General features: G+C 31.7%; 1 protein-coding gene across 2 annotated transcripts in view; it reads left to right on the top strand.

The window, feature by feature from the left end:
• The first annotated feature begins 254 nt into the window (after nucleotides 1-254).
• LOC106718232 overlaps nucleotides 255-24,525 on the top strand; it is an 80,610-nt gene continuing 56,339 nt past the window's right edge. For both annotated transcript variants that reach the window (XM_014512267.2, XM_014512266.2), the window contains exons 1-3: nucleotides 255-427; nucleotides 16,975-17,203; nucleotides 17,446-17,598. In XM_014512267.2, the coding sequence (XP_014367753.2) occupies nucleotides 17,049-17,203; nucleotides 17,446-17,598 (308 nt within the window). In that variant the 5' untranslated portion in view covers nucleotides 255-427; nucleotides 16,975-17,048. The remainder of the gene's footprint in view (nucleotides 428-16,974; nucleotides 17,204-17,445; nucleotides 17,599-24,525) is intronic.

Genomic DNA, 24,525 nt, shown 5'->3' with positions numbered 1-24,525 from the left:
GTCAACGATAAGAAAAGAATACATTGTTTCCAAACGTCCAATAATTTTCATTATAAAAACAATTCAATATTTCTATTAAGTATTATATTTCAAGTGTAATTATTACATGTAATATCAATGATCATAACAGTAACAGAGTAAATGTTCAATCATTTAGCAATAAACTCGCTAAACTGCGATCTCGGGCATAGCTGGCGTGCTCCTTGCTTGGATGCGCACGCGCGTCAATGAAAATATCAGTTGCTTAGGTCAGCTCATAACGATCGCTTGTCTTAAGAATACCGCGCGAAATCGAAATATTTAAATTCAGTTTGAAAATCGAATGCATTATAACGTTAGAAGAAACGATTTTATGGTGTGTTTTGTTTTATAAAACAGTGCTTTGGATTGTGATCCCAAAATTATAATACGAAGACAGTTTTTACAGGTATCTTTGCATTATATGCTTTCTTTTATATACATATTAAGGTTGTGTTATTGTCGCTATGTATTGAATATTGTATACAAATTCATGATAACATTTTCAAGAACAAAATGGTTATATTTTCATATGTTATTTGTAGCGGGTATTTAAGGATAAATACAACAAAGCCAAGGTTTAGGATTTATTTGACTCAAAATTCGTTTATAGTGAAAAAGAATAATAATTAATTATAAAAGAAAAAACAGAGTAATTAACAATGATAGACGTATCTATGGTTATTCATGTTATATTAATATCTTAGTAGCAGTTGCCTGCCACTTCGTCCATGCGGAATTAAAAACATGCGATAATTAGTATAGTCTACTAGCTGTCGCCCGCGATTCCGTCCTCGCTCAGTTAAAAAAAAAAAACTTAATAGGGGTATGAAAAATAGATGTTGTCCGATTCTCAGACCTACTGAATATGCTCACAAAATTTCATGAGAATCGGTCAAGCCGTTTCGGAGGAGTACGGGAACGAACATTGTGACACGAGAATTTTGTATATTAGATGTCATCCGAGGATAGTGTAGCTTCCCAACATTGAAATATTATTATGGCTTTTCGGGATAATAATCAAATAGTATTTATAACATATGTTTTTCTAATGGCTAAAGATTAATTGAAATTGCTTCATTAGTTTCGAAGTCGATGCAAAATTAACATACAGATCTTTCTTCTTTGGAATGTAAATAAATCTCCATTGCCGCAACAACTGTACAAAATGTATTGTTTTCCCTTACATTCTCTTAAAAAAAAACATAGGTTACATAAACCCAAGGTTAGATGTAACTAAATGAAACGGGAATATCGATTACTGTCCTCATCTTATGTTACACAAGAACGTACTGTAGGATACAAGACGTCCTTTAGTAACTTGTAATATAATCTTGTAAATTGAAAAAAAAAACGTCGCCGTTTTTCGTTTGTTTTTTTTTTTTTCTTTTAATTTACCAAGAACGGAAATACTTATCATTGCTGAAATCGCATATATTTAATTTGTTATTTTATTTGTAATGAACGAATTTTACTTGTGTTATAAATATATGTGACCTTAAAGATCTCTAATCTGTTAAGTTGCGTACACATAATTTTATAAAATTAATATTACTAATATTATAAATGCGAATATGTAGATGGATGGATGGATGGATGGATGTTTGTTTGAAGGTATCTCCGTAACGGCTAAATAGATCTTGATGAAATTTAGTACAGACGTAGAACATTGTCTGGAAGAACACATAGACTACTCATTAAGTTTTTTTAATTCCGCGCGGACGGAGTCGCGGGCGACAGCTAGTAATAAATAAATTAAAAATCAAATTCTGTAAAAAAATATGAAACACGGAGTAAAACATTATAAATAATAGAACTAAAATAGGTTAATCGTTTTCTTTAAATTATAAGCTTCATTATATATTTATAATAATTCAACACTAAATTAAACTTTTGACGCTTTGCACTTGAATAAGTAAACAAATTGACCTAGAAATTGTGCCTGTCTAATGTAAAGGAAAATCGCCATAACAAAATTATAATTACAATTTCTCAGTATTGAACTTTATAATTCAGACCTACTTATTTTTCGAGGTCTTTTTATCGAAAGTCCAGTTTCATCTATGTAATATTAGAAATGGGAAAGTTTAGATGGATGTTTGTTCCAAGGTATCTCCGAAATGGCTCAACGAATCTTGATGAAATTTGCCACAGGTGTAGAACATAGTTTGAAAATACTTAGGCTACTTATTAAGTTTTTACCTAACTGACTATCTCTTTAGGTTATGGCCGTGATTTTTTTTTCATTTCAAGTTAAACCTATTTTTTTCTATTCAAACTTATTACTAACTTTAAGTTAAAATTTGATAGCTGATTAATAAAATTAAAGTTATCAATTCAAAGCTGAAATTTAATACGTAAACTTTAAATACGTAACCATTTCCATGCAAATCTTGTTGAGTTAACGTAATAAATTCTAACTCTATGACATCTTGAAATGCGGCGCCTTCAAGATTTGTGTTGAACTTTAACACTGGCTTTGCAATGAATCGAGCGAAGATTTGCATTTTGATTTCATATAAAGGAAAATAATTCTACAGAACACTATATTTCAAATATTAGGTCCTTACATATGAAATTGGCGTTTTTCGTACTGGCCACTTTAATCACGAATTTCTCCTCTTTGGTAAGGAATTCCAAATTCAAATTTGTACAGCTATAGACTCATGTATTTGTGGTTCGATGACCGTCATTCATTTGTTTTTTTTCTTCTGTTTTTTTCTGTTTGCGTCACTCATTTTACAAAATGGAAAACTTAAAATATCGCATTATTTACGAGTACGAGTTCCGCCGTGGCACTAGTGCTGCGGAAACGACTCGAAGGGTGAATGATGTGTATGGCGGTCGTGTTGCAAAAGAAAACACAGTTCGTTTTTGGTTCCAACGTTTTCGTTCTGGAAATCTCGATCTGCAGAACAAGCCCCGTGGACGGCCTGAGACTCAAGTTGATAATGAAGAGTTGAAGGCTATTGTGGAAGCGGATCCATCGCAAACCACGTCCGAGTTAGCTGCAGGCTGCGATGTTAGTGATAAAACTGTTTAAATTCACTTAAAGCAAATTGGGAAGATTAAAAACCTTTCAGGTGGGTACCTCACGAATTGACTGAAGCAAACCGGCAAACGCGCGTCGACTGTTGCGTTACATTACTAAACCGGCACAATAATGAAGGTATTTTAAACCACATCATTACCTGTGATGAAAAATGGGTTCTTTTCGATAATCGGAAGCGCTCAGCGCAATGGTTGGATCCTGGCCAGCCAGCCAAATCCTGCCCCAAGCGAAAATTAACCCCAAAAAAGTTACTTGTAAGCGTTCGGTGGACTAGTGCCGGTATTGTTCATTACAGTTTTCTCAAATCTGGCCAGACTATTACGGCTGATGTCTATTGTCAGCAATTGCAAACCATGATGGAAAAGCTAGCGGCTAAACAACCTAGGCTGGTCAATCGCTCCACGCCACTGCTGCTTCACGACAACGCTAGACCACACACTGCGCAACAGACGGCTACTAAATTAGAAGAGCTTCAATTGGAAAGTCTAAGACATCCTCCGTACTCCCCGGACCTTGCTCCAACAGATTACCATTTTTTTCGAAATTTGGATAACTTCTTGCAAGGGAAAAAATTCAACTCCGATGGGGCAGTCCAAATCGCCTTCAAAGATTTTATTGATTCCCGTCCGACTGGTTTTTTTAGTAAAGGGATCAATGAACTACCTATGAGATGGCAAAAGTGTATAGAAAATAATGGTTTATACTTTGATTAATTAAATATATTATATTAAAAAATATTCGACTTTTTGTTCCTCCCATACAAAACGCCAATTTCATATGTAAGGACCTAATATATACTTCCAAATAATTTAAAAATTAAAATTTAATAAACAAGAAACTCTAATCTTAAGGTGGGTATGGACTAGAGCATTTACTTGTAACAAAACAACGAGCCGCTCTTTGATATGTTGTGTATCCCCTTTCACGAACCAGACGTGCTTTGGAAACTATGCTTTTACCTGTATCATATCATTCGTTAAAACGTTACATTACATAGAAATGCTTATGAAAATGCTCTAGTGTATATTCACCTTTACTTCAATATCGATTCGAGAATAATACGAATTGAAAATATTTAAGCTACATTCGGTTACAATAATACGGATATTCATACAGACATGCATGCGTATAAAAAAATAAATTCGCTTCCCATTTAGGATTGTATACAATAAGATCTATGCCATCTATGATGCTATGACAATTTTTCGACCAAATTGCATTATAAGCATCATTTCCAATGACTTTTCATTAAAGAATAGGGCTAACGAGCGGCGGGAACAGAGACATGCCCATGGACAACGACAACACCAAAGACATTTAACTGGATAGGAAATAAACGTCCTCGACTGTATATATGTACAAATATACTAAAACCCTTTATATCGTAAAATTCAAAGTAGAGTAATAGTATATGCTTAAATCGCATTTGCAGTAAAACCTAAGTGCAAACCCAATCATGTTTTATGAGGTGCCCCGACGCGAGTCGCTGTACGTATAGGTATAATGTTGTTAGTGTAGGAATTATAGGTTAAAGCCTAGTCTAGACAGTATTAGGTTCGTGCTATATCTAGATCGATAATTATATTTTACTAATATTATAAATGCAAATGTTTAGATCGATGGATGGATGGATGGATGGATGGATGTTACAAGGTAACTTCCGAACGGCTGCATGGATCTCGATGAAATTTGGTATAGATGTAGAACACAGTCTGAAAAAACAAATACGCTTTTATTTTTCATCCCTGTTTTAAGCGGAGATTTTCGTCTTAGAAAACCAAGATTAATCCTTTTCAGATAATATGAATATTGAATAACTCAAAATTTATCTTTATTACTATAGTAATAAGTACTGGTTTTATCTCTGATTACTTTCAGATTCTAAGTCAGGCCTTCACTAATCCTACGCACTGACTTTCAAAACATAACCTTTTAGTAACCAGATAATTCTATTAAGAAATTAACGAGCAGTTTGTGTTTTTCACTGTCTTAACCACCGGAGACAACAACACACAGAAAGAGAATATTTTCCCTTTCCTATGCGTTTCCTCCTACAAATCCACTTCTCCTTCACTATTATAAAATTACGAATTACAAAGTTAGCGTATTCTAATTATATTAAAAATTAAATCCAGTCTGGGAAAATGATGGCCAATTACAACAATAACATTATAAACTAACTAGCTTTTAACACTTGTACTAGTAAAGTTGTATAAGATTTTATTCGAGTAGTTTCAGGCCAATTTACGTTTTGTACAAAAGTTCTGTGTACAAGTTTAGAACTCCAAAGTTTTACGATACACGTCTTCAACGTAGGAGAGTTGACATTGTTTCGTGATCTGTTCCTTCAAGTTTTCTTGAATCTACACCGTGGAATTTGTTATTAGAGAAATTTCTTACATCTGGCATATTCAACGTTGAAACTTGTTAACGAATAAAATTAACATTATTAATAAATCATGCAGAATTTTGTATATGATTTTTAATTAATTATAGAACTAATCAGTTCTATCTTACCAAATTAACTTCGAATCTTAAAATGTTTTTTAATTATAATTAACTAGCTATTCCATTAATTTGTCACACAGAAACACTTTGTTTTACTGTCTATATTGCTTGAAATTCTCAACAGTAAATGTCAAAATTCAAATGTTCAAATGACAACGATGGTCTTCGGCATTGGCTGAGAATTACCGTTACAACTGCAACCATCTTTGAAACATTTCTCCATTTCTCGCAAAAAAAATCGTTTTCACTTTACTCTTCTCCTTAAATTTAATCGCGTTTAAATATATAGCCTAAAGCATATCGTAAGTATAGGGTGTTTTATTACAAAAGTAATACTTCAAAAATATACCGTGATTTTTTTTATAAGAATCGTTTATTAAGGCAACAAAAGTATGGTAATTACGAAGTAATAGTGCGCCTGGTTCCTAAACTAGGTTCTAGACCCGTATTATAGGAGCCAGGACTCTTTCGTCTTAGTGGTACAGTTTGAATAATATACTATTCAGAATAGTAACATTATAAAAAGTACTTAAATGCCTAATTGCACGATTATCTAGACTTAGAAAGAGAATAAAATCAAAACTATTTACAATTAAAAGGCTTAATTAAATGTATCTGCAATGATTGCTACGATCATGCGTTATAAAGAAGTGTATTTTTAATATTTATTATATTTATATAGATAATCTGATTGGCAAAATATTAAATTGGAACTAAACAAACCAAAACAAGATGTAAAACTGTGTACGGACAGTTTGGTCACACAATTTAACTACCCATACAATAGTAATAACACATCTATAGCAATTTCGATTGTTTAGAATACAAAATAAACAAATGCTATACGATTGTGTTCGTAGAATTATGTGACAGAAAATACTACTAACTAGAGTATCGATCTAAAATAGGCCTTAGCCTACGAAAATAAGAACCCTTTTTCACAATCCCGCATCACCTTGGCCCAGTTTAAGAAGCAGAGATCTCTCAACCTCATCTTACAGAAAACTGTAGCATTATCTTACTAATATTATAAATGCGAATGATTAGATGGATGGATGTTTGAAGGTATCTCTGAAATGGCGGATCTTGACGAAATTTAGGACAAATGTGGAACATAGTCTGGAAGAACACGTAGGCTACTTATTACGTTTTTTATAACTCCGTGCGGTCGGAGTTGCCACGATATTAAAATATACCCGATAATCTCTATAGAGTTTAAAAGACGCCCCTTTTTCTATTACCTCAACGGTAGTCTTTTTGTCAGCGAAAACGGTTACAATAACTGTTTGCTTGATGACAAAGTTTTAACCGTTATATGATAGAAGTGTTAATGAACATATAATAACTATACTATGTTTTTCTTACTACACAACAACGTTCAGCCGTTCGGTGAACGCCATCAGATGTAATCTCGACAAAACATGGAGTAATTTTCTTACATAAATCTATTAGCTGAGGACTTGAGATTAACTAAACATAAATTGTTTTTGTATCCTCAGGTGGCTTGTCAAAGTGATGTGTTATTTTGAACCTTAAAATTATTATTACAAAAACATTATTAATTAAAAATTATTTAATAGTACATGATATTAAATTTTCGCGTCACAACGTTAGTTACCATACTCCCCCGAAACAACTTGACCGATTTTTATAAAAAATTGTACACGTATTCAGTAGGTCTGAGAATAGGATACTATCTATTTTTCATACCTCTAATAATGGTTGTAAATTTGCCACAAATGTATAACATAGTCTGGAAGAACACATAGGCTAATTATTAGGTTTTTTTGACTGCGTTCGGACGGAGTCGGCGGCGACAGCTATTAATATATAATAACTTTACGTTTCTTACATTTAGTACTTAACAAGTTTTCAAAAATTTGAAATGAATTAAACATCTTATAACAAGCGAAATATACTTTAAAACTTTCTTCAAAAGACAAAAGCTGTGTTTAGCGGAAACTGATTTTGAAAAACGATTCCAGATAACAATGAAAACCAAGCAATAGTTTACGTTTGTCTTGAAACCGGTACACAAAAAGTAATGTATCAGAAGTATTACAATTCAACGGAACCATTAAAACATATTTAAATATACTTTAATAGAAACACGAGTACAGCAATTATTTTACACTAGACTTGCATTACTCTGTGGAATGCATTAGCAACTTTGTAGTTACACTGTAAATGGGCGGCGAACCTGGAATTTGCGTCTCTCTGCCGGACAAGTAATGGGCTCGTAGTTTTTTATAGGAATGAAATTGTTTACGACTTTTAACAGTTTGTTAAATTCTTTCACTTTTACTGCACGTTTTAAATCTCTAAATATGGTAATATTAAGTCCATTATCTATGCGTTCCCTCATCAATCAAATTTCCTGTCCTTGTAAGAAAAGGGTGGGAAGATAAAGGGGACTAAAATTAGGCCATAAGATGTACCGTGAAATTACTTCATCTTCACGCCTGCCTTCTGTGTAAACCATTGTTAAAACTGTTATTATTTTACCGTCCATGATCACCTTTATCCACTAAGCGTCGGATGCATCTGTAAAATTCACCATCTTCACCACTTGCTCGTTTGCCACTTTGTATTAAAAAAATATTTGATAATATCGTTTTTGTTCCAAGTATTTTAGACGCTATAAGCTGATTTGAAATCCCTAATCTTAATCCATTATACCATCGTATTATATCAATCTTAAAAAAAAAGCTTGTTTCTTGCTTGATAATTTTATTATGATTCAAATCACCTATTCTTTTGATAATAAAACTTAGCCTCATTTCCTCAAGCTTTAGTTTCCTACTATCAATTTGTTATCCACTATTAGTGCACTTGCTATTGTTCCGTATATGTAACGAAAAGGAAGTCTCGAGACAGTCGCCTGTCCGTTTTGTGGACGCCACTTACATAACTAATGACCTAACTGCTGTGTGACGTCATTACTTGGCAAATGGGTCACAAATATAACAAAGCTTTCATTTATTATCCGGAACTAGCTTCTTAAGAATAGCAGCATGCGCTTGAATGAAGATAACTGTGATACAGCTTCATTTTCTTATAAACATCACAGTGAATACAAAACATAGTGAATCTCTCGTGAGTCTAACTCAGAAGGGTAGACAGAGATTCACTAACGTATTGAAAATATTAAAATTCGTCTTCAAGGTTTTTGTAGTTGTATTTTTTCACTGCCAAAAACCTTCACATTTTTTTTTACATTACCAGGTGGCAAACGAGTGAACGGTCACTGAGTTCGCCAAAATAGCGAAGCTATAATTGCCCATAGATATCTACAATTGCAGATGCATTGTCTTACCTTTAATCAACGGAGGAGGACGGGTATATAGAAAGGAATATATCTTTCTATGAGTCCTTTTTCAAATTCACTTCTTCTTACCATCCTTTTCTCACGAGAAAAGGATAGGAAGGGAAAGGGGACTAAAATTAGGCTTCCAGCACACAACTTTTATTAATATTATAAAGAGGAAAGATTTGATTGTTTGTTTGTGTTGATTAGACTCCGAAACTACTAAACCGATTTGAAAAATTTCACTATGACATAGGCTATATTTATTACTAGATTTATTTGTTGTTCCGCGCGGACGAAGTCGCTGGCAACTGCTAGTATCTGTTTAAAGTACAGACAAATTTGCAGCAAGTTATATCAATAATAGAGCAGTTTTAGTATAAATATGTAACTTTCACATAAACACTTTGTACGGACTAAAAAAAGTATCATTTTGCGTTCTCTAGACCGTAATATTCGTAACTTCCTTGTCACGGTAATCGAAGCGCAAAAAACTGTTTATTCGGCCTCCCGAGGTTTCTTTTCATCTCTCAACAAATGCGTAAAGGTTAGTTTATTCTTCAATAGTTCACTGAAGTGGAAATAATTCTTTTGTCTTTAACGACAAATGAAAGAAATTTGCCCTGGTTTCAATTATTACGAGTATAAAGCAATTTCCGTGATTATTTAGATTTCTATGTTTGCTGCTGTAAATATTATTAATACTACATTTGATACCGTTTCAAAAAGTAGATTAATCAACTATTAAATGAATAAATTCAACTGTGACAATTCTATGCTTTTACAAGGTACATTTTCGAAAGTAACTGGGGAAAGAAAATGTATTGACCTGCCTAAAACAAAGGCGTTATTGTTCGTTTTTAAACGGTTAACCGTTTTAACGTTTATCCTTGACACTAGTTGGGCAATAGCCTAAAATTATTGATGCCTAACTTACCAAAAATAACTTGTGTTAACAGCACATTTAATCTTAAAAAAATATTCGTTTTTTATTGTAATTAAACAGTTAATTTTTAATAATTCGAGTTTCGTTGATGAAAGTTTGAAAAATTTTTTTTTTCTTTGAATTGTAATTAATTTAAAGGTGGCCAAAGTTAAAAGAAAATGACGTCACGTGCAAACGCTCCGCGAACGGCTCTTTTCGTTTTATAGGCCGAACTATTTATCAAAATTGTAATAAGCTCAATTTTGTAAAGTAGTTTTATTATTGTATCTATATGAGTAAATAAAATTTCTAACATTTACCGTGGGTTTCTGAGAACAACATTTCTGTATAAAACATATAGTTATTGGTACAAAACAAACAGAGATAACAATATGTTTTAAAATGTGACTTCGGTCTCAGAAACCCACGGTTACTCTGTCTCTTATACGTCGTCTTTGTCGACAACGTGTTATTCAATAAATATCCGGTGTATAAAAACCTGTGTTTATCGAAGTCTGTTATTATCAAGGTAGAATGGATATGTGTGGCGATCTCGATGTGTTTTGCATTTACTTGGTAGCGAGAGAAAACACATTCAACACAATTGTAACTAATGCATTTCAATATTATATCTTTAATCAATTAAATTAATTTGAATAGGAATTATTTTCATCAATTTAATGTATAATTTTATGAATATTTATTGAAATTCATATATCATTCAGTCATCAAACTTTAATATTAACATTTGTGAGACATATTACTCTGAGGTACAGTCAAAAGGAACTAGTTACACGAGCAAAACTATAGAAAAGTGGTTAATTTATTATTACGTTCACTAGTCATATATCCTACAAACATATCTGACCCGGTGGATATAAATAAAACAAAGCGCTCAGTGGCGCCCCCAAGACTCTCTGCCTATAGCTGTCTGGTTTTTCTAATAGCAGGCTATTCTCATCGGGCCGCATATATATCTGTCGTACTATAGGCAAGTTATTGTTCGTGACTGTACCTTATAGAGAACTATCAGAGAACTGAACACAATATGTTTGCATTCGTCGCGGTACTAACAAAAGCCCGACTAAATGCATACCAGTACGCCAATTGAACAGGTCGGTGTTTGAACTAAATACAGTAACTTACTCTGAACTCAACAGTAAGATCCGTTAGAATCTTATATGACTAGCATTACTAACATGCTCTTACCTATTACTAGGTTAATTACCTAATAATAGGAAAGTTTAGTTACAACTTTAGTGATAAATACTATAGTAAACACTAAAATAAGATCATAATATACGTTAAAGATTTCCTTTAAAAAATACACAAATCTACTTGAGTATTTTTTTAAAGAAATTTCTGAATTCGCCAAAATGGCGAAGCGACTGCTGTTTGGAGACATCTGCAATTACAAATGTATTGCCTGCAATCGACAGAGGAGGGACAGAAAGAGAATATTTCCCCTTTCTACGTGTCCCCTCTACCAAATCCATCCATAAGAAATGGATGGGAAGAGAAAGAGGACTAAAATTAGGTTTCCGGAACACACACTCATCAAACAAAACGTAGTATTACTTCCACTTGACGCCTGTCTTCTATATGGGCGTGGTATTTCACCGGGCGATCAGACAAATGTCGTTGTTGTTAGTGTCTACCATTGTTAAAATACGTTTTTAAAAGTTGACTCGATAAAATATAGTAAATTTCATAATTAAATATGCATAAAGTTTACATAACGTTGATGATTATCGTATTATTTATTTATTCATATAATATTATATTTATTATTTGATGAATTAAAAGTTTAAAAGTCATGAATTTGTAGTAAACTATTTTGATTCGTATTGATATGAGTACGTCTTACATCTATATTTGAAATTCCTTTAACTAAAATTGCACTGTGATTTATCGTCCGTATAAATATTGTACGGAAGCCAAAGTGCGTCTTGTTATTTTCTTGGCGCATACGTAATATTGTATTTTCACTTCCACATCCAAGAAATCTAATTTTCACCCTATTTCCATATTAAATACAGAAAAAAATATGTAAATGTTTACCGAGAAATAGCAGCGATTGGACGCAATATCCTCAGGCAACTTTATCTCGTACTAGCTTTTACCCGCGACTCCGTCCGCGCGGAGTAAAAAATAGAATACGGGGTAAAAATTATCCTATGTCCTTTTCCTGGTTCTAAGCTACCTGCCCACCAATTTTCAGTCAAATCGATTCAGCCGTTCTTGAGTTATAAATAGTGTAACTAACACGACTTTCTTTTATATATATAGATATCAAATTCCTTATAACACTGTTTTCAAGGAATATTAAATGAGAATTATTTGAGTTCAAGATGACGTACATATTAACGAATTTATGTTCTAATGAATAAAAAAATCATGTGAAATAAGCACGTTATAAAATTCTCACCACGTAATGATGACGCAATCATAATATTAATTAGATTTTAATAATTATTTTAATAACAAAACACTAGCATTTGGATGCAGTCACTTTGTCAGCGCGTTGACATCAGACAAAATATCAATGCTACAGAAGGTTAGAATAAATATAATACGAGTACGTACTTTTTGTAACATTATGCTCACAATTATTCAGGTAAAAATTTAAAAACATTTTCCTATCTATACTAATGACATGACATACAAATAAATATTAAGTCCAACCATAAAAAAACAAATGACAACTTTCATTTTAGACAAAGAATAATTTTACCGCGATATCATTTTTTCGCAATGTTATTTTCGTATAATTTGATCTTGTTTTCTTTGCGCCGCTCTTTGCGAATTCTTTCTCACGATGTGTCGCATGCCGGCTAAATAATTAGGACGACAATAAAATGTCAATTAACGGATAATTATTTTATAATTTACTGGCTTATTTTTCATGCTCTCTGTTGGTATATTAATATTACGTGATAATAATAAAATAATATTACGTTACTTAAAACAACTTTCTAAAGCGTTATTAAAATTTTTACAGACTACTTCCTAAGTAAAATTAATAATTATAAAATGGCGAATTTAAATTAAAAATTTTTCAAAAAGTTCCCTAATAAGTTTTAATACTTGAAAAATAATCTTTACGCGATAATATTAAGGTTTTAACAATATTCGTTGTCAATTAACTTCATGGCTTATTTCAAGTATCGAGATGTGGTGGTTTTATGCAAATATTTCGATATAAAACTAACTGTTAGTCTGTTCGCACTATCTATGAGTTACAGCTATACCACGCTCCGCGGGGTTTTGATTCAAGCATATTTGAATTTTATTATTTTATAGATTCTAATATGCATTTCATTTAATTAATCGTACAGGAAAATTTATACATATAAAATCTTTTTTAGTATTCAACTATTTTGGTATTCATATACTTAACAACTCTAAATTCTTTCTCGTATCCCACATTTCTGTACAATTTCAAGTATGTATTCGTTAAAAAGTTCTACTCGTACAACTATAACAATGAGTGTTTTTAAAAAACGAGACGTCGATATTGTCATGTCAAATTTTAAACCCGCTACATACTTTCAATTTAAACTGAACTGTAGATTTAAAACTTATGAGTATCTGAAAAATTGAGAACTGTGCAGATTAAGTTTTTAACAGTGATAGACGCCAGTAACTACATCATCTGTTCCACGAATTATCTCGCCCGATGTAAAATCATGACCAAGTGGAAGCAATTCCGCGTTTCGTTTGATAAGTGTGGTGCCGATGGCCTAATTTTAGTCCTCTTTCCATTCCCACCCTCTTCTTATAAGGACAAGATGGGAAGGGGACAGTTATAAGGACAAGATGGGAAGGGGACATAAATTTGACGGTTAAGGGGATGCATAGGTAGGGGAAATATTCTCTTTCTGTGCATCCCCTCCTCCGTCGATTACAGGTAGGCAATTGCAGATGGCCATGGGTAGCAGTCGCTTCGCTATTTCAGCGAATTCAGGTGGCCGCTCGCTTATTTGCTAACTTATGTTATAAAAAAAACTAAGAATTCATTGCCTACACGACTCAGTTTTATATGCACAGTTCGACTATTCAGTCAAAATTGTCTAGTTAACACCAAAGGTTATATGACGCTTAAAAATAAAAACATTTAAAATTATAAGAAGCTATTTCGTTTTCTTATATACGTTCGTACTTCAATGGTCTCTTATATATAGAACAAATTAATATTTAAAGGTAATAAAAACCTATATAAGAGCTTTATTGCTTCTAAATATTCATTCGTATCAAATTTAATAAATCTTGTGAGACGTATTTCTGAATTAAATTGCTTTTATACATCTGAAACGGCATTGAGATATACAAATAGGCAAAATATTTTTCAAGTCCATTTACCAATGTTATTTATCATATGTACTTATTTCGTACAGAAATATTTTATAATTCATATAGAAATGTATTTTATATACGATTTTATTTCACTTTATTTAATAATCAATGACGTTATTTATTTCAATTAATGAAATATACATCTTAATATATATAAATCTCGTGTCACAATGTTTGTCCTCAATGGACTCCTAAACCACTTAACCGATTATAATAAAATTCGCACACCATGTGCAGTTCGATCCAACTTGAGAGATAGGATAGTTTAAATCTCAAATTTAGTTTTTTTTTTTTTTTTTTAACTGCGCGCGGACGGAGTCGCGGGCGACAGCTAGTAGATTATATATTTTAATTCAATTGTGAATATTGAATGAGAGTTTTCAATTGCAACTCTTTCATTTTCCTTTGACATGATTTTATATTTATAATATTTTATAACTCATTTTTATTATTAGTGTATTTTTATAAGTAACTTGAATATGTTTTTAATTAGCTATTTAAGTATAATTATATAGTTCATATTATATTTATTTTAAGATATTCCTCCCAAGTAGGGTTGGTGACAGACAGGCGGCTAACCGTAAAAAATTAAGTCAAAACTTTAAGGTTTATAAAACCTTGTGAACCAACCCCACGTGAGTGGTAAAATGCCAGAGAGTTTATTAACGAAGTTTCTCCGCTTGTTAAATTGATAAAATAATGCTCAGCAAGTAACAGACCTACAAAAGTTTTAGACAGTTATGTCTTTTATTTTATTTATAATGAATAGACACGGCATAGTCGTAAAACCACATCGATCAGTCATAAAAAAGAAAATTTATAAAATTTAGCGCTTCCGTGTGAAATTAACGAATAAAAATTATTTAAGTCTATGTTAGAAAGTACTAACTGTTGCCGATGACTTTGGCTGCATGTAATTAAAAAAATAACTAAGTTAAATAAATTATTTCTATTCAGTCGTTGTGGAGTTATGTTGTTACAAAAATCCTTACAACTAAATTTCTACATTTATAATATTAGTAAGAACTATGACAATTAATTTAGAAATTCTAGTAAATGCACGTTTATATGGATTTGTAGTTGAATTAAATTGTTCAAATAAATCTCCCTTAGCACTACTATTTTATTTTATGAGCATTCAATGCACACCCCAACCACCCTTCTAAGGGGTGTTAGAGCGAACCTGGCAGCAAAATAGCAAGCGTCAAACGTCTTGAAAACATTTTTATTTACTTTTCAAATATAAGATTTTTCCTTTTAGACACTGAGTTTATTCAACGTGTTAACTTTGCTTTGCAGTTTTCAAATGTGTATTAAATCAACCTGTATATAAATTATTTAAGAATATAAACTGTATTTGAAATTATAAAATACTAGCATTTACCCGCGACTCCGTCCGCGCGGAATAAAAAAAAAAAAAAGAAAAAGAAAACGGGGTAAAAATTATCCTATGTCCGTTTCCTGGTTCTAAGCTATCTGCCCACCAATTTTCAGTCAAATCGATTCAGCCGTTCTTGAGTTATAAATGGTGTAACTAACACGACTTTCTTTTATATATATAGATTATAATATTTTTTTTATAAATAAAGTATTTTTAGTTATGAAATAAATTACGATAATTTTTTTTATAATTTCAAATATTTTTTTTTCCATAATTTTTATTTAACATTACTAAGTACTAGTACACTGTAACACTTATATGTGGATATTTTCAAATCAACTGTATATCAAAACTTTCTCGATATCAAAGGTAATAAATCAACATACTAGTGGGTTTCATTAACAACAACGATAGAAATTATTAATTTTTTGCGCACGTCACGAGATCGTCAACAAAATCGATATCACATTTATGTATAAGAATATTCATGTAAATACATAATCGATTTTTGCACGCAATTTTTAATCGAATAATATTGATACTATTATAAAATGTTGAAGTTCAGGATTAAGAGGCTATGTAAACGGTAAAAAAAACTTGAGAGGTGTCAAGGGACACCCGGATGGAACGAAGTTCCTTTCTATTAATTAGTGAAGGAACCAATGTTTATCCTATGAATGAAAAACTTAAGTCTTCACAAGAAGTACATTTTATTTCTATGAATTTTCGTTATATATTATCACGTCGTTGCCATAGTGAAGTAGCGCTCATTCGTCGTTAACATACTTACTATAGAAAAAAGTGTCGTGACAACTTTACGAAAGAATTTTTTCCGTCTAGCCCCCTTTCACAACGCGCGATAAGGAACTTCGTTCTAATACAACGTAAATTTAATTGCATCTTATTTATTTCTATATGAATAAGAGAGATAACGATATGTTTTATACTAGTATTTCAGCAACGAAATCCCAAGGTTAAAAGTTATATTTGTGTAATTAATCCGAGTAGAGCCATGTTTCTTAATCGCTTTGAATCTCCCTAAATTGCCTCTTTTCTCAACATAATTAATTTGAACTTGGAATAATCCGCCCGTTCTAGTGTTGATGTAAATAATTTCAAGCCTCGAAGGGCTGTTTTGTTTTTAAATTTATTTGAAACAAGATAACGATTTAACAAGGTTTTACTTAATTAAAATTATTTGTATTTTGAACTTCTATTATTTCGTTGTATTTTTATTTTCATGTTACGGTGTAGTAATTATTGCATTTTTATACGACAGTTTAAATATTTTCTTTTTTTTTTAAATAATTATAGTGATGCAAGTAAATTTCAATATATCCCTAATTTTTTGTTACCTGTATTTTTAAATCAAAATTCGTAAAATTAATTTATGCACTCTCAAAATAAACTTCAATTTCCTATTTCAGAATCAGACGTCCATCGTTCGCCGTCGTCCCAATAAAAATGACAAAGTAATTCTAAATTCAAACGTGCCGGAAACATGGGCAGCGGACAGAGCAGCGCCACCAGCCGGAAATGGTCGGGAAAAAGGGAACCTCCGCCGCAAGCGGAATCTTCGAGAATCCTATTCCTACTTTATTTGATTCACAGAACTTGGAACATTGTCGTCGAACACGTTGATTCTAAAAGCTCGAGGCAAGTATATTTATTAAAAAAAAAGTGTGTTTACCTTCGATATTAAAAAGAAAGAAATCGATTAAAATTTCTTTTTAACATAGGACATATTTAATTATAATAGCTTTTTTGTTCATGCAAAGTGCAAGTGCAATTTTTCTACTTCATGTAAACCGAAATTTCAGTTTAAGTAATAGCAAAATATTCCCTTTTGAAAAAGCATCGCAAAGTTTATAATAAAACTAATTGCTATTATATTTCAGATGGCGCGGCTCCCACACAGTGCCGAGTTCGGGTGAAGGTCTAGGTCAAAGATTCGACTCCGTGAGCATCGAGGAGTCCGACCCTGGATCCTGTTACTCCACTTGCAGCTGCAGTTATTGCCGCCTTCGAGAATGTGCACAGGATTGTGTTAGGTGTGTTATTTAATTTAGTGTATTTGCAAAAAACCTCCGTTTGATTAAATGTAAATGTTAACTTAATATTATTAATTTACGAAATCATATTTAGTAATCCCATTACGTAGTTAACTCATGTTATATATTATTAGATGGCGCTATATACTTTCAAAATTTAGTTACAGTGAAACAATTAATGATTTCTTTTTTTATTTCAGGTAAGCAAATCTCGTGTTCGAATAATGCAGTCTCTGGAAGATGCATATACTAGCGAGCACCTAAGACTGTTTGGAGTTAAATAAGACTATATATAACCATTCTTAATAATTAAAAATAACATAAGAATACGTGACAGATAATACTTATAAATAATTGAATATTCCCCATAAATAAGACAAGTTTTATAAACACCTCTTCATTTACACTTCAACTTAATTTTTCATTTAGAAAAGGCCTTCTTTGAAAGTACATCGCCGACCCAGATATCTATCTGCTCGTAGTTATCTCGCCTTGATTTGCCAAAGAAATTCTGGACCTAATTCAAATTTCAACATCTATACCTTCGCTAACTTGAAAAGAGCAACGCTGTGTCACAGAGTAGGAGAATTTAGTTAATTTAAAAATATATATAATATTTTAATTCGCATTTAAAGATTCTTTTCAGCACATTTAAGTAAAACAAAGGACCGGAACGCTTCCCCAATTTCGAATTTTGATGCGAATACCTATGGGCGTCATTGATCACCTCGGTGTACCCACCTCTTGTTTGCTCCCTTCTCTCATAATAATTAATTTCGGTGTTATCAAAGTTATGTCTCCATCTTAATGCCATCCTCTTATATAATAATAATTGCTACATTTAACAACAGATTCTAAACAGTTGTTTCTACGTTTATCTGATAATACTAAACTTGTAACAGTTATGAATTGAAACGGCAAAAGCATTTGTAAAAAATAAAAATAAAAATTATAAGTGGTTCTTCTGTATTTTAATACGCTGTGGTACTGCAGTATCATCATTTGAACGCTAAGCACATTCAGATGCACAGTTCATGTAGTTACCTCTGCAATGTTCTAATTGATTAATGCATTGCAACTTCAGATATTGCGAGTTTCAGCCGATGTAAAACCACACACGTAAAACTTAAGAGGATGTTTTAAAGTTTAAAATAAGCTTTCCTAGAATACAAAGTGGTTTTCTTTTTAAAAAAAATTTTCTGGGCTGTAAGGGATTTGATATATTAGAAAAAGAGGCAACTAGTCGACAAAGGATTTAGTCTAGATCAAGTAAAACCTATTTTTATTAACAAATAGCAAGCTTTCGTAGTATCGATGTTTTAGCCCTATTACCTAGTTAAAACAAATTATTTTACTAATATTATAAATGCGAATATTTCTATGTATGTTGTATAGATGAATGGATGTTTGTTAAAAGGTATCTCTAGAACGGCTGAATGGATCTCGCTGAAATTTAGCACAGATGTAGAACATAACCTGGAAGATCTCATAGGCTACTTATCGAGTATTTTTTTTAATTCCGCGCGGTTTTTTAATTATTACAATAGTAACATAATTCACAGCCGTAACCAAGAGGGTAGGCAGAGACCACAAACTTCCGTTTATCGCGGTCCTGACACACTTCTCTTGCTTATTCTACAATTAATATTGGATCTTTCATAATGACTTGGTAATAAATAACTTGAGAAGTGTTAAACTTGTACCAAAAAGCTTTCTTTCTTATTTGAACTTAACAGTCATTATTACGTTAAACCTTTAAATATACCTATAACTTAAGTACCAAGATTGAGATAAGTGACCAACGAGCTGTCTAAGTTTACGACGATGCTACTTAACGACTTTGTCACTTAAGTTCAACAGAGTTTAGAGGTCACAGCAAATATTTTATAGACCTGATTAATATCGACTCGGCTTTGTACTTTATGGACAGTCTAATCGATTATAATTGTAAGGTTATTGACCTTGAAACAAAAGCACTTTAGATAAAGCGAACACCGTCAAAACTTCCTTTATCTTACAATTAGTGAAATTGTAAATGTTTGAAATTACCTTTCAGGAATTTATAATATTAAAATATATTCATTTAAACAACAACTAAATTCACAAACTTTTTAAAAGTATTCAAAAAGTATTTTAGTTTTATAACTTTGTTATTTTAATGTTACAGAAAAATTTTTACTTATGCAGAAATTTTTATACTTCGTTCATATTCAGATTGTAATTGTCTGATTGTTATTATAATGATATAGCTAAAGTAAACCTATTAAAATTATTATAGCCTTATTAGATCAACATAAGCTACGCCATTTCGTAAACATTTAAGTATAACTCATTTAAGTTGAACTTTTTACGCAGAGAACAATCCATACTTAGCAAACAACTGCATTCGAATTTAAAAAAATCAATTCAAGCGTGAAATATAGTCAAGAGTATTCAAGTATTTCCAGAGGTCAGGATTGAACCCATCCTTCATTGGAGTGGTCTGTATTCTTTTATTCTACACCCTCTTGTCCGTTTGCAGGATTTAACAAACCATTATTTAAAGGCTTAGAAAGGCTCGTAAAGACGTCGGAGGTATTACTCTTGAAACGTTATCGGCATCTGAAGCGGTTCTTTTCTACAATTCGATACGAGAGCTGGCCCTTAATCAGGGATACGTCGAAAATAATAAAATACTCGATGTGTGGTTTCCAATAACTACTATAATACCATTGGATACGTAGGTTTTGGTTGGTTTTATATTTTTATTAATAATGATGTATATGTTGATTTTAACTACATATTTCAGAAAACATTTTACAAATCTTTCTAGAAACAAATTGAATTCTCGTCTAGCAGCATTTACATCTTACTAATATTATGCGAAAGTTTAGATGGATGAATGTTTATTTGAAGTTATTTCCGGGACGGCTCAACAGATCTTGATGAAATTTGGCACAGATGTAGAACATAGTCTGGAAGAACACATAGGCTATTTATTTTTATTTTTTTTAATTCCGCGCGGACGGAGTCGCGGGTAACAGTTAGTCTAAGATAAATTAGCAGAACGATTCATTATTGGTTTAAAAATACAACAATAAATCAGTTATTCCTTACAGACTTTCATGTCTACCAAACACCAGGCTCGATTTCCTAAATATATTTGATCCCATCAATTTATATAAAAGACGCACAGAATTCGTTTGGTTTGTGATTGTACTTCAGTTTATATGAAACGAAATCTCGGCATTTGACCGAACAGGCGTGAACTTTTTTTATGTCACAGGAATAAAAAAGTTTCAGAATAATCTACAGGCGAGCTTGAAAGACTCTCTCGGGAAAATATTGCTTTTGAAATCGAAAGTCATAGGGTAAAAAAATAAGTGGTACCATTTGAAACGAACGAGATGAAGAAATTAAAACAAAATAAAAGCGCAGTTTGCGAAATTATCCCATTCGGTCAGAGAAGAAATTGTTACATTTTTGTTTTAAATCTAGAAACGATCAACAAGCAAAAAAAAATTCAACTTTAAATCAACTAATCATTTCATGACATTGTATTTACGTCCGGCATTTGCTTCGATTACTTAGAACTTACTTGCAAATACAACTTTTTCAGCTGACTTTTATATACTGTAACAATATTTATAAGTATTCGTGTCGAGTATTTTTGATATAAATGTTTTATGATCATCGCAGACAGACTTTCATAATTTAACTTTTTGATTTAAAAATTTTCCAAATGAAGTTTTTACCAAATGAAGCTATTTGTAAAATATGGTTTGAACTTTGTACGAATTCAAGTTATTTATCTAGTAATTTTCCGGCATCTTTGTAACGGTATATAGCAATACAAAAACGAAATCTTTATAAAACTGGTATCACCTTATAAAGTTAAAGATTAAATTCATAGATTTACTGCATGCTTTAATAAGGTTATGATAGATAATATAATGTTAACATTTTATAAGTATATCTTACTAATATTATAAATGCGCAAGTTTAGATAAATTAATGGATGGAAGGATGAATTAATATTTGTTACAAGGTATCTCCAAAATGGGTCAATGGATCTTGGTGAAATTTGGCACAGATGTAGAGAATAGTCTAATAGTCTAACTCATCATAAGCTACTTAATATGTTTTTTTTTTTAATTCTGCACGGTCAGAGTCGCGGGCGACAGCTAGTTTTATAGTATCGATTAAAATTTTTTTAGGAACTTTCAGCTATTTCTTTTACAATTCAACGCCATCTATCGCCATTATAACGCATCAAGAACGAGACGAAAGCGCGGCTTCTCTTGGATGAAAGTACGATTGTAGAGAGATGGTGTTATCGTAAATTCAGTGATAGTTAAATTTTTCTTGTTTCTTTTTTTTCAATAGAATAAATTATATTTCTACTTTATATCTGTCTAACTTCTATCTATCTACTGTGCTAATTAAATAAATTTAAACCTTTATTAAAAGTAATCTATGAGGTTTTAAAATGTTACCACACAATAAGCGATGGAAAAATTTTATGTATAGAAAATTAATTTATAAAAACTTGGCAAAAAGAAATATTACGATATATTTGTTACATTTTTATATGGTATAGTATAATCAGAAATAATTCTGGGGCCACAGCAATGCCGCGCAATTTATTGTCCAATATGGCTTATTTCAATAATATATATGGCTTACAACTCGTAAGTCATTTCGTCGGTCGTCAAAGAAATTAATTAAGTTATCATAAGACGAGATATTTTTAAAATAAAACACACTTGTGATATTATTACTAGAATAACAATAATTACAACAATAAATAATACCCGGAAAGTCTATTGCAATAGCCATAAACAAAATCTGTTGACAAAACGACGCCGCCAACAGGCAAAACAAGAAAGGGACGCTCTTGAAAATTCCAAGTTCAGCACGCCGTCTGCGCCAGTGTCGCTACGACTGCCCACGCGTGCGCACATGTCTACGATAAAATAGTACCCCATACAAAAGACATCAACGCACTAGATCTAAGATCGAAAGATGTGTTTGTAATTTAAATTCGTGTTTTTTTTTATTATTGCATTGTGAATGTGACTGTGTTCTTTTATGGCAGTGTAATTTTTGTATTTTTTAGACTTTAGTAAGAATAAGGTAAGTTCTTGAATGTTTATTTTTTATTTATTTATACAGTCATTAAACATCATTTAAATAGTTGATTATTTTTATATGTATCATATATGTATGTATTATAATATTTAATTAAGCAATTTTAACCAACGTATCCTTCATTATATTTAGTGACTTAGTGTGATTAAATTTGTTTAATTTTGTTTAATTCAAAACTCGATAGAATTTTCTTGTGAAAACTTATACAATTGGACTTAAGTTAAAGAAATGTGGTAATTAATAACGGCGTGAAAGATCTGTTATTAGTTAATTCGTAACTGCGGTTAGAATATACACCTCAATGCGGCTATCAATTCGTGCATATTAAAATTCAATCTGAAACCCAGTACTTAATTGAAATTAGTTCACCTAGATATAAAGCAACATTTTATGTTTATTTAACTTTAATTTGGTGCTTAAAATCTCAGTAATATTTAAGGGGGAAATGAGATAATTAAATATTAAATTATCTTAATAAATAAAATAAATAGCAGCTTGGAAGGAGTAAGAAATACTTATATTTGAGGTTTCGAAATACGCGTACTTAGTGAGTGACAGTACACTGAAATCTTTGAAGCCTCGTCAAGGCAAACAACAGCCATCGGTTAAAAAAAGTATAGCTCAATAATCAAATCGTCTACACTTCAAGGTTATTATTACACCATTCAAACATATACTTATGTAAGCCATCATTTTACTAATATTATAAATGCGAATGTTCGGATGGATGGATGGATACCAATCCATCATGTTTATTTGAAGGTATCTCCAGAACGGCTCAACGGATCTCGATGAAATTTGGCATAGGTGTAGATCATAGTCTGGAACACATAGGCTACTTATTATGTTTATTTTTAATTCCGCACGGACGGAGTCGCGGTTGACAGCTAGTATTATGTAAAAACGATTACTAAATGTAAAAAATCATTAAAATTAATAAATAATCATTCTTGTTAAAACGATTCATGTTGGAGTTTAATATATAGTCACCCGGCGTTAGCATAGCTTCCCAACAGTGTAAGAATTTTTAAATCGGTTCAGTAGTTTCGGAGTCTGTTCAATGCAAAACAATCAAATCTTTCCACTATTATATTATTGCTATCGTACGCGACTCCGTCCGTACGGAATTTAAAAAAAACGCTATGCCTATGTGTTTTTCCAGACTATGTTCTACATCTATGCCAAATTTCTCTTAGTTAGCTCTTCTGGAAATACCTAACAACAAACATCCATACATTCATACATCTAAACACTTGCAATTGCACATTACTAGTAAGATGAGTGAGAAAGTAAGATTATGGATAGGCAAAATTTTAATTTATTCTATATAATTTAAGGAATTAATTGGGAAGCGGCATAAAAAAATGAAAAACATATATTCACAGTAGGCTAGAATATAAATAGCTTAACCGGTAAAATAGTTGCAGACAGTTGAAAGCGGAAATTATAACGTATGTTCAATTTAAAAGCGTACGATTTTATGTATGCGAATAAAATATTTATGCAAAGCCGAACGTTTACGTTACTGAAACCTCTGTACAAAGCACATTGTTGTTTGTTCCAAAGAGAGTAATAGAGATAACAATATGTTTTTGTACAAATGTTTCGAAGGTGAAAACTTACGATTATTGAAGTTTTTTTTCTACTAAACATTATTTGAAAATATAAATATAAAGTGAATGAATTAAAACATTAATATAAAATTGAAAACAAACGCATAAAATTAATGGACTATATTAATGCATTTAGTATTTTCAATGTCGTAGCTCGTAAAATATTTATTATGACTGGTTTCAC

Source organism: Papilio machaon, chromosome 10, assembly GCF_912999745.1.
Source record: "Papilio machaon chromosome 10, ilPapMach1.1, whole genome shotgun sequence".
Lineage (NCBI taxonomy): Eukaryota > Metazoa > Arthropoda > Insecta > Lepidoptera > Papilionidae > Papilio > Papilio machaon.
Note: the sequence above shows the minus strand (reverse complement) of the source record. Positions and strands in the feature narration are given on the sequence as shown.